A 12,458-nucleotide genomic window follows, 5' to 3' on the forward strand; every position below is an offset into this window, starting at 1 on the left:
GATGGAAGACCATGTAAAATAGAATTTTAAAAAGAGATAATAACCATATACTTTCATGAATTTCCTAAGAAATGTCCTAATACATGCAGAAACTTACATAAGGCAACATCTTCTTGGACAGGTTCCTAGATACCTTTAAGCCCAAATGACCACCATTTCCATTCTGGGATGACTGAACCTTGACCTTCATCTCTGAAAATTATTTCATCTTTAAGATCACAGGGTCCATGTTTCCTCTCTATTCCTAGTTCATCCTGTTTGACCACTTCCACACCCAAGACCACTACCTTTGGGCTGAGTCCTTATCAGTCCTCTTTTTCCGCCTAACAGGTTCCTCTTAGCCTTCTTTGCTTTTGCCCACAGTGATGAGTTTCACAGATTCCACCACCTCTCCTCCAGAATTACTTCTCCCCTGGAACTTGAGGGTCTTAATCACGTATTTTGAAGTGCTTGAGCAGGTTCATAGATCGCTTTCAAGGAAAACAGCAGCCTTTCAACATGGAGGGGAGATGGCCCTTTAGATAAGAACGTCAGTTGGCCTTTTGAATTTTAGAAACATCGTCAGCATCATGTAATCATCTTGCTCACCGCAGCCGTCTTCCTCACCACCTTCCTCGCCGCTGCCTTTGTCCCACTACCCTCGTCATGACTGTCCTCACTACCGCCTTCTCAACGCCCACCATATCCCCATCGCCAACACGCCAGAGAACATGAGGTGACAAGCACTAGGGCTCTTCACCACTCCGCTCATTTGACATTCACAAGAGCCCAATGAGGTGGGCTTTAGCATCAGCCCCATGAACAGGTGACAAAACGAGAATGTAGATGGTGAACGTGCTCAGATCCCGTGGTGTGGTAGGTGTGATATGAATCCAGTTCTGGTCCAGAGCCCAGCCCTTCACATCGCTGTTATACTGCCTCTAGCGTTCATACATGTCCAAAATGTATGAATCAATGACAAAGAACATCAGCCATCCTGGAACATGCTAGAAAATTTAATTGTGAATTTGATTTATCCAACATTGGCAAAGACTCCTATGGGATACCTAACATCTAAGAGAGAGAATCTGACGTACTTGCTAGCTACCCATTTTTCTCGTTTTGTTACTTGTATCTCCATATGAGTTGTGACATCAGCTCTGCCCTGAGGGAATCTCAAGCTCACTGTCCAATGTCCATTTTTTTAAAAAATAAATTTATTTATTTATTTATTTTTGGCTGCTTTGGGTCTTCATTGTTGCGCGCGGGCTTTCTCTAGTTGCGGTGAGCAGGGGCTACTCTTTGTTGTGGTGCGCGGGCTTCTCATTGCGGTGGCTTCTCTTGTTGCGGAGCATGGGCTCTAGGCATGCAGGCTTCAGTAGTTGTGGCTCGCAGGCTCAGTAGTTGTGGTGCATAGGCTTAGTTGCTCTGTGGCACGTGGGATCTTCCCGGACCAAGGCTCAAACCCATGTCCCCTGCAGTGACAGGCAGATTCTCAACCACTGCGCCACCAGGGAAGCCCCCAATGTCCATTTGAAGAGAGTTTTGTGCTTTTGCCAACATTCACAAACGAATACATTTTCCATTATATTACTTAAGGTCTCTTACTTTAAGATCTATGTTAAAATTTTTCCTTGAATTCATTGGTATTAATAACAACAACAACAAAAGCCTCTCACTCACAGTATTTAGTCCATAACTAGGTACACAATTCTGAGCTTAGTTTAGGCTCCACTGAAATAACTAATTAATCTCACCCATCTGGTAACGTTAATAGGTTTTCTTATTTTAGATTGGGGTTATCCAATTTCTATTTTCATTACTATATCTATATTGAATATTACACTGTGCCTTGAGTTATTCTTTTGAAAGAGGTTTGCAGGAAATTCTGCAGATAAACCAATATCTCCCAATGAATATCCCATGAATACCAGCTCGATAAGCCATGGTGAGATGGACCAGGAAAAATTATTCCCAGGCCAAATAAGTCTGAGAAACCCTACAGACCACACCTACCCCTCTTAGAGAAACACAAAGCATTTTAAAGGTACCCAGAAGTCCTACAGTAAAAGAAATCTTTCACACCATTCATCTCAGTGTTCTCCATATCTGTCTGACCCTGAAATCTCTCCCCACCCCCTGCCCTATAATGATAATAACTTGTGGAACTAATTTCTTGGAACACAGTTTGAGAAACATGGGACTAATAAGCAATCTGTGTTAGCAGCTATAGAAACAGTGTCATGGGAGCAACAGAATAGACCGTCAGCTACGTGGACTTCGTTGTTTTGAGGTTAGAATTCTGAGTGTCCAAGACACCACTGGCAGAGGGGGAGACTTCCACCTCGTGAATGAGTCATGTAGGGCTGCTAATGTGGAGAGCTCACTGCGGAGCCAGGGGGCTGAGAAGGGCCACCTGGGGTAGCCCTGAGACACTTGAGAGAGGGGTGGGCAACTGCAAATCCAGACACGGATCTTTTTTCTGAATGCCCGGGAGGGTAGAAAATATCAACGTCTTCCTTGGAAGCAAAGCACTGCAGCTGGGAGCTGTGCTCACATCCCATTTCTGCCACTTACTCTGCCTGTAACCCTGGAGATCTAGATTCTCTGAGCTTAAAATAAGCACTCTCACTGGGTAGAAAATGTGGCTCACGAATCCAACCTCACACGGTCAGATGAGGCAATGGATCGAGGGTGGAGAGCCCGTGGTGGTGGTGGATGTCCAGGAAAGGTCTGGCAAACGACGGGACTGTCATTACTGATGCTACGCTCCTGTGCAGTAAGAGGGGCGTCAAGTCCTTGGCTCTGGTCCTGACCCCCAAAGAAACCATGACCGCAGCACATTTCCATCAGATGCACAGTGCCAGTGACTCCCTAGCCTGGATACAAATTCAGCAGCTGGATGAAATCTTGCATACTCAGCCTGTCCCCAAACATTGCTCCATTGGAACAAATGGGAAACAGCAAGCACGATCCACACTCATAAAAGCACAGGAGCTGCGAATAGTAATGTCTCTGCCAGACAAGCTAACTTGGTTGTTATTGATAAGCTCCTGGGCCACCCTGTTATGGCCAAGAAATTCTGCTTTACCTTCTTGATGCTTTTCCGTCCGGCCTCTCAATCTGTACTTGCTGAAAAACATTATTGTTATGCTAAAATCACAACAGGACTCACACAATTCAGCGCTAAATAACACCAATAAAACTACGAAAATGGCACTTTGGCATTAAAAGTTGTCTTCTTATGGACTTCAACAAGATTCAATGCTTTTGTTTTCATAATGCTCTGGTATTTTCAGCTTTACAAAAAAAAAAAAAAAAGATAAAAATGTAAAAAAGTATTCCAGCAAGACACCATCTTCTCTCCACAAAGGAGGGTTTTGATGTCCCAAGCAGGGAGCGGGCTAGGGCTGTGGTACACTGAATTAATATTAATCAGCAATCACGGCCATGAACAAGGCTGGCATTCAACAGGGGTTTACCTCTTTCTTGGTGAATTTAGGCGAGTGATCGTTTTTGTCATCGATCATGATTGTCGCTGTGGCCGTGCCTGTTAATCCAACATCCAGTCCAGCCATATCTTGAGCCTCAATGATCAATTCATACTTGGGATTTTCCAGAGTCTACAAAGCAAAAGCACAACAGAGGATGACATTTAGATCTGGGTTATCACTCGGGATAGGGGACATGCATGTTGCTCGGGCTGACGCTGTGTGCCCCCCTCCATCTAGGGCAGGCGCCTTTCATAGCACTCTTACCTGTTGTGCATAAATGTGTCTTTGGAATCTCTCCAAGGCAAGACAGTCACCATTCATAGACTAGAGTTGGCTGTGGGGATGGAAACTTAATATCATTTCCCTCATGCAATATCATTTACCACCATAATTCCTTGGTATTATTTTAAGGGTTGCATAAAATTAATCATATGCATAATTTATAATTTATTTCTTCAATTATTAGGACTTGAGGTTATTTCTAGTCTTCTTAAAATTTTGACAATTTTAAATAACACTGCAATGAACATCTTTATTCAGGAAGCTCTCAATGTATTTTAACTTAAAAAAAAAACTTTAGGGCTTCCCTGGTGACGCAGTGGTTGAGAGTCTGCCTGCCGATGCAGGGGACACGGGTTCGTGCCCCGGTCCGGGAAGATCCCACATGCTGTGGAGTGGCTGGGCCTGTGAGCCATGGCCGTTGAGCCTGCGCGTCCGGAGCCTGTGCTCCACAACGGGGGAGGCCACAACAGTGAGAGGCCCGTGTATCGCAAAAAAACCAAAAAGATAGATTCCAGGAAGTGGAATTATTAGGCTAAAGAGTATGAACATTTTAAGAGTATTTATTGATATTTCAACATTGCTTTCAAGAAGATCTTACCGATTTTCCTATCATTCCTATCAGGATGTTTAGTTTATGACCCCAGGCATGGCTTGTCATTAAAGAACAGCTGACCTTGCCCCATGAAACACACTGGGGGATGAGCATGATTCTATAATGGCTGTTGAACAAGGATGTAAATTTCTCATAGCACTTGCCCTTCTCCAACTTGCAGTGAAGGTAGCTGTGGACACACACCCCAGGGTAGCTTCAAGCGCTAACTCTATTGGATATGTGCTGCCTCGCCTTCCCAAGCATCCATCCCATCCTCCTCTGGTACTGATGCTATACTTCCTTTGAGGGTATCATCGCTTCCACACTCTTAGTACACGTGGAGTTCAGGTAGGGTTGACTCTATCCCTGGACTAGGGATGGTCATGTAGCTCAGGCTTGTACAATCAGGGCCTCCCATTCCCATTGCCATGTGATAGGCACATAACCCAAGTTAGGCCACCTGGGATTGAAACTCAGTTCCAGGACATATTTCTTTAGAACTTGTAGGCAAAAGAACTCCTCTTTCTGTTGGACTTGAAGGTGGTAGGACCAAAATCTGGAGCTGGTGGTGGCCATTTGCAACCACACAGAGAAAGGCAGCCTGAGAAAGAAGACAACACAGAACTGAGAGGAAGGGATGGAGTTCTTTTAATCTAACTTGAGCTCTTTAATAGTCATTCTTGAAGCCAGAATTTACCCCTCAGATTTGTGAGTTCTATGAGCTAATGAATTTCTCCTTTCCTTAAGACATTTAACTGAGATGTTCTGTGAGAAGCAACAAGGGAATTCTGACTAATATTGCAACGAATGCTATGATCAATTATCTGGTTATTTGCAAGAAAGTGTAAGAGCGATTGTATCACACTAGAGTATCACAATAGGCTCTTCACAAGAGTATTCCAATAATTTCACGAATACATTGTTTTTCCTTTTAAAATTTTCCCCTCTGCAGAAATATTTTTTTTGACCAAAGAGAGTTATTATAATTTTTTCTTTCATTAGTTCATGCATTCCTTTAGTTGGAAGTTATTGAACATCGAGTCTAAATATGGTGTTGGGGATATAGGGATGGGAAGAGGGTCCTTTTCTTTAAGGGGTTCAGAGATGTTTATGGTTGATGACAGGCATGTTCACATATAACTGTAACAAAATAGAGTCAGAGCTAAGCAGAGGTATATACAAATTCTTTCGCTGGCACAAACGAATGACACGTTGGCTTAACTCTCCTGTAGTTTAACAAATTTTATAAATAATTAAAAAAAATGAACCAGCCAACTCCTGTCTCCTCATATAAATAAAACTTTATGATTGCAATGGGAACTCGATTGATTAAAACCTAGTGGAAAATCAATTAGACTATGAACTAGATATATTGCAAGGTTTGAGATGAGATGTTCCAAAGTCTCAATTTTCTGCCAAACTTAAGGCTACCAAAGAATATGTTTGTATTGTCAGAGAATATCCAATTATTGTAAGGAAAATAGAAACGATACAGTCATTTCTAAAGTGGAAAATGAGCATTCCTCTCTACCCACCCCCAACCCCATCTCCAAGAGGTAATGTTGTTAGTAGCCTGGTGTCTCCCTCCTTTGTCCTACACATCACACACACACACACACATTTTAGATACACATATTTAAACAAATGATAGCATTCACACCGCTGTACAATCCGTCTTACCATATCACTTTCACCTCTGCTTATAGATCTGCCTATTCATTTCAACAGCTGTATAACAGCCCACTGTATGGATTCAGCATAATTTATTCAATCATTCCCTATTGGATGGTCATTTGTTTGAGTTGTTTCCAGACCAGCATAATTTATTCAATCATTCCCTACTGGATGGTCATTTGTTTGAACTGTTTCCAGACCAGCATAATTTATTCAATCATTCCCTACTGGATGGTCATTTGTTTGAGTTGTTTCCAGACCAGCATAATTTATTCACTCATTCCCTACTGGATGGTCATTTGTTTGAGTTGTTTCCAGACCAGCATAATTTATTCACTCATTCCCTACTGGATGGTCATTTGTTTGAATTGTTTCCAGATTTCCACTTTGAAAAGCAACTCGAAGATAAGAAGTCCACTGGCCTATGAGTATTTGGGGATTTTTCTATAATAAACATAATTGCTTTCACAATGACAAAAGTAATAAAAACCAAGCAGCCAATGATAGAAGCACCTCCTCTGAAATGTGGAAGACTTAGAGAAAATTGCATATGTATGAGCCCCCTTGCTCTTACACAACTGGAAAACCTTCCACTCACCTCTGACCTGCCTCCCACTCCAGCTGAGCCTTTTCTAGGAAGTCTGCCCCTAAATCCCTCGTACTTGAAATATACATACACATGCGCATTCCTGCACCGCCCAGAGGTCACTCTGCCTTTGTTATTCTGCTGGACAAGGGTCCTAGGCAGCCCACAGCTGCCCATCGTCTGGGAAGAAACATTGATGTAGAGGAATAGGCCCTGGTGGCCACGTGCATGTTTGTCTCCCTCACAATAGTTGAGCAAGTCACAGTTAACTCCCTAACCCCAGGTGGGACAATCGGATTCCGGGAATATGAAATGTGAAACCAGGCATCACGGAGACAGAACGTAGGGCAAACCCTCTTGCCTCTCCCATTGCCCCATTGAAGGGTTTTATCTTCTTTTTTTTTGTTTTTTTAAATAAATTTATTTACTCATTTTATTTATTTTTGGCTGTGTTGGGTCTTCGTTGCTGCCCGCCAGCTTTCTCTAGTTGCAGAGAGCGGGGGCTACTCATTGTTACGGTGGGTGTGCTTCTCATTGCAGTGGCTTCTCTTCTTGTGGAGCACGGGCTCTAGGCCTGGGGGCTTCAGTAGTTGTGGCACGTGGGCTCAGTAGTTGTGGCTTGTGGGCTCTAGAGTGCAGGCTCAGTAGTTGTGGCGCACGGGCTTAGTTGCTCCGCAGCATGTGGGATCTTCCCGGACCAGGGCTCGAACCTGTGTTCCCTGCATTGGCAGGCGGATTCTTAACCACTGTGCCACCAGGGAAGTCCAGGATTTTACCTTCTTGAATGTTCTGGGAGGACAGTTACCATGCTGGTGCTCTTCTCTGCCCATACGGGATGCACCCCGTTTAGGGGACGAGACCGTCAGCCATCCAGCTGTTCTGTCACTGGTGAGTGAACTGAGCAGGGGGCAGGAAGCTCACTGTCCTCTAAAGGCCAAGCCGTACTCTCCTTGGCACGATCTGATTCTTGGCTTTATTTCTCTCAGTTGGTTCAAGGCTCAGAGGGGAGATGGGTATGATCAACTCCAATAGAAAGAGCCTTTCTGGCTGAGTTACACTGAAGGCACCGCTCTAACCAGAAAGATGGAAGCTCTGCCTCTGAGATCTGGGCCTGTGCTGGCTCTTCAACTCTCCCCTGGATTCTGTAACACACTCGGCGTTTATTCAGGAGATTCTTTTTGGCACTGAAGTCAGCCAGAATCAATTTCGGTTTCTTGCCATCAGAGGAAAGTGTGGTGAGGACAGTTACTTGTTTACCCAATCCTATTTCTTTTGACTGCAGGGCATACAGCTAGACTGTAAGAGGAAATTCTGTGCCCACTTCTGGCCAGCGGAATGTGGGCAGAAGTGATGGACTGACCTGGCCCCTAAAACTCCCACGTAATCCTCCGTGTTTTCTATTCCCAAAGATGAAGAAGCCTGCATCTCCAAATGACTATATGGCACAGAGACCCTTTGCTGACCTGCTTTAGACTGAGACGTGAACAAGAGACAAGCCGTTGTTCAGGTTTAAGGGAAGTTTATTGCAGTGCCTAGCCTACCCGGACTAATTTGAAGGCTATGTTTCCTGTTTGGTCTTATTTTGAACGCCCATTTACTATCTCCCATAAGTGGATGACAAAGTTTTCAAGGGCAAGGACCATGCCTTTGACCCCAACACCGAGCCAGTATGCAGCACGCAAGCTGGGTGATTTACTTTCATCATTGATAATGATGATATATTACTGTTTCCCTGAACTAAATTATATCTCAAAGGTCTGAGCATATCAGTGGCATTTCCAAACCAGAGCCATTTATTCTCAGGGAATGGTTTATCCTTTGGGGAACTCCAGCTCAAGGAGATAGGACTGTATTTTGACAAAGAGAAGCACTGTGTAAAAACTGGGAGAATGAAATTGACTGCTGTGATGTTATTTTAAGCTATCTGATCTGTAAGACATATCTAAGAGTCAAGCTGCTCTCCTGGTTTGAATTCTGCAGCTATGCATCTCTACTGTATTTGCCATCTCTTCCTGGGTGTCTACTTGCTACCAGTTAATATATATCCTAGAAACAAAAGGAAGATGGTGTGTCTGCAAGAAAAAGCCTCGGGTGTATCTCCACAGACACGGGCTGGGTTCACTGATCACACTGATTTGAAAAGCAAACATTCCATCTTGAAAAAAAAAGAATCAAGCCATGTCACTAAATATGGCATGTAATCAATCACTGGACCCTTGATGCTTTACACAGCTACCGTGACTGCCATACGAGTGAGCATTTAACGGAACATTTATCACTAATAACAAGCATAATGGTAGCTGTGGGGGGGAAATCAATGAATAAATGTTACATGGAGAAAGGTTCTGCCATTAACCCATGTGGTAACCCATCCTCCTCTTGCTTCACCTTGAACTGCCCTCCATACCTCTTTTCACGCTTTGTCCAGACTGGATTTCCTTCTACTGAACCCCACTTTTTCTTACGCTTGACCTTTCCACCTCTACTTCCTCCTTTAGGTGAATTCCTGCTCATTTCTTTTTTTTTTTTTTTTTTTGCGGTACGCGGGCCTCTCACTGTTGTGGCCTCTCCCGTTGCGGAGCACAGGCTCCGGACGCGCAGGCTCAGCGGCCATGGCTCACGGGCCGAGCTGCTCCGCAGCATGTGGGATCTTCCCGGACCGGGGCATGAACCCACATCCCCTGCATCGGCAGGCGGACGCTCAACCACTGCGCCACCAGGGAAGCCCCCCTGCTCATTTCTGATGGCCATCCTTCACTGCACTGAAGCTCCATGAAGGCAGGGACCTTATTGCATAATGGGGTAGCTGACACTTAGGGAAGGATATCAGCATTTGATCAGCTTCACCTCTTAGTAGCTGAGTGAACTTGGTCAAGTTACTTAAGTTCTCCCTGCCTCAGTTTCCTCACCTGTCCAATGGGGAGAATAATAATACTTCTAGGGTAAGTGAGGATTAAAATAGGTAAGGTAAAGTGCCAAGCATGGAGCTTGGCATGTGTAGATGGCTGCTGTTATTATGTACTAGAACCTTTGGAAAGTCTTCTAAGGATGTGGCAAGAAGCTAGGATGGCCTCCAGGGACAGCCAGAAGGAACTGAATGCTGCCAGCAACCACTGAAGAGCCCTGAAGTGGATCCTTCCCCAGTCAAACCTTCTGATGAGACTGCAAATTCTGCACCAACACATAGACTGCAACTCTGTGACAGTCCAAACTGTGAGATAGGAAATATCTCATTTTGGAGTAATTTGTTATGCTGCAACAAATAATGAATACAGTTTTTCTCCAGCACTATCACAGTCTGTAATATTCTCATTTATTGATTACTTGTTTATTGGCTATGTTGACCCTGACGACTTGAGCTCCATGAGGTCAGGGACCTTGTCTTGTTTAAAGTTTTATCTCCCAGCTACTAATTCAGTGCCTGGAACGAGGCTGTTATGCACTAATTAGTCACTTATAGATACATTTTTTATAAAATAATGAATTACAAAGAGTGATGTGCCTGTAAATGTTTAACAGCACATGTGCCTGATTTGCAGCATTTGTCAATTTTGGTGGTTTAAATACTCTTACCATGGCTGATTTCAAGCTAGCAACATGATGTCATAGAGTCCATAGTTGGAAAGCGATATACACAATCAGTTATTATCAGCTGGTAAGAGTCGGCTCCAGCTTTTAAACTGTGCTTTAGGGGTCAAGGAAATCTGTAAGAGTCTTTTTCAATAAATCCTTTTGTGGTCTAACACTGAAGGTATTGTTAATGAGAAATATTAATATGAGATTTATGGGAAAGATGTAATGCAATTTGTTTATTTATTTACTCATCAGCTTTGCTCGGATAGGCTGAGACTCCTTGTGATATGGCACCTGAACAGGGACCACATTCTTCTGCACCTGACACCTGGTCTATAAATACTGCAAGCAGATTGGTGAAAACATTATCTGGAGCAGAACAAGTTGTTGTCTGTCTGGAGTTTGATTTATCCACTCTGGCCACATAACACTGGGGAAAGGTAGTCCATAAATCCAGCAGGAACCATGTACATCCCCTTGTAAAAGGTGCCCTTTTCCCACTGCAGACAGCGAGTGACATTCCTCCACCTTCCTATGCGACACGGCAAGTCGGGTTTGACTTGTGTTTGGCTTTAGGCCTCCTTTTACTTTGCTGCTCACCGCTAATGTGAACGTTCACGTACTTGGCTGTCATCTGCTGTGTTTTCATTTCGGCTGGGGTGTGGTGGATAAGGAGAAGACATAGCTCATTTCCCCAGATTTACTGGTTGCTGACAAAGTCAGCAGGATGGGGAAGCAGCAGGGGAAATAAACACAGCTTCTTAGACATATGCAGTTGGAATAACCTAAGTGATAGATTTCAGGTTGAGGGATACCAAAATCAAATAAAACATTTCCATGTGAAGTGTACTTCTTCTGATGTTACTGATGAGTCACAGCAAATAAAATGCCAAAGGCATTCATAGCATACCTGGAAAAATCACACCCTTCAGACCCAAGGCGGTAAATATTTGACATTCAGGTTGATTCCACTGAAACATTTATATAGTGTCTACTAGGTTCAAGTAACTCTGCGAGGATGTGATGAATGATACAGATGCTGCTTTCAGTCCATTTTTAGATAAATGCACAGAAAGCAAGTATGTAAGGTATGATGAGATAAGTGTTATCCAATTAAGGTCTATGAGAAGGGGGTCAGGACATGGGGTGCTCAGGAAGGCGATATGAATTTTATTTAATATTTACTGAGCACTTACAACGCATTAGGCATTGTGCTAGAGAGCAATAACAAGTAAAGGGAGACAAACCTGGTGCTAGATAATTCCCAGGTAATTTCAGCAAAATGAGACGGGAGTAAGAAGAGTGCTGTGGTTATTGCAAAAGAAAGGCCACTTAGCTCAGACCTTGGTCGGGGGAGGAAGGAGACGTTCCTGCAGAGGAGAATCTCCTACTATAGGATTAGAAATGGGGTCTTGATGTGGAAGTGAATTTCTGTGGAAGAAGATGAGAAGCTATTAATCCTAAAACACTATTAAATTCAATGGTTTAATAAGAACTGAAGACTGATTCTGATTCTGGTCAGGACACCTTGGGAACAAGAAGAAGTATAAAATATATTCCCTACTTGCAAGGAACTCATGGCTTGGCTGAAGGTAAAACATGTATAAGTGGCTCCACAAGGCACCAGGTAGTGTGTGCTGAACATGTATGCAATAGCTTCAGATGTGAACGGTGCATCTGGGAGGGCTACTGTGGTTTTTAAGTGGCTTCAGGACAATGCAGACTGGAGCTGAGCTTTGAAGGAGGTGTGAAGGCAGAGAATTCAGAGAGGGAAGAGGAGCCTGAGCACCAGCATGGAGGTCCAGCTAACACGGGGCCACTAGTGTGGCTGGAATCAAGGTCTGTGATGCTAAGAGACACAACCCATTGTTTCTTGAAAGTATCTCAGACATCATCTAGTCCATCCCACCTTCAAGGAGCTCCCAGCCTGAGGGAACAGAGTTAGGGAATCCCAAGAAGCATATGGTTGACTTGGGGCAGATCTGAAGATGCTAAAGAACTGCTTGGTTTAATCTGTTTGATTGAGACAAGGAAGTACAGACGTCTAAAACATGAAGGAAAATAAAATAAAATTAAAGTGCTCTTTCTCTATCGTTTTTATATATCTTCACAGTCACTGTTTACTGTGTTAGCCTGTTTCTTCTAAACTTTTGGCCTTGAATTGCCATGGCAACATTATGCCCAGGACATAGTAGGTGCTTACGACAGACTGTCTCAGTCAGTGCTTCTGGAACTTGCTTGTGTCAGAATTCCCTGGTGGGTGCATTAAAACACAGGT

General features: G+C 43.7%; 1 protein-coding gene across 1 annotated transcript in view; it reads right to left on the reverse strand.

The window, feature by feature from the left end:
- CDH13 (cadherin 13) overlaps positions 1–12,458 on the reverse strand; it is a 999,893-nt gene that overhangs the window by 141,589 nt on the left and 845,846 nt on the right. The window contains exon 8 of the mRNA XM_004280100.4: positions 3,462–3,602. Within this exon, the coding sequence (XP_004280148.1) occupies positions 3,462–3,602 (141 nt within the window). The remainder of the gene's footprint in view (positions 1–3,461; positions 3,603–12,458) is intronic.

Source organism: Orcinus orca, chromosome 20 (genome assembly GCF_937001465.1).
Source record: "Orcinus orca chromosome 20, mOrcOrc1.1, whole genome shotgun sequence".
Classification (NCBI taxonomy): domain Eukaryota; kingdom Metazoa; phylum Chordata; class Mammalia; order Artiodactyla; family Delphinidae; genus Orcinus; species Orcinus orca.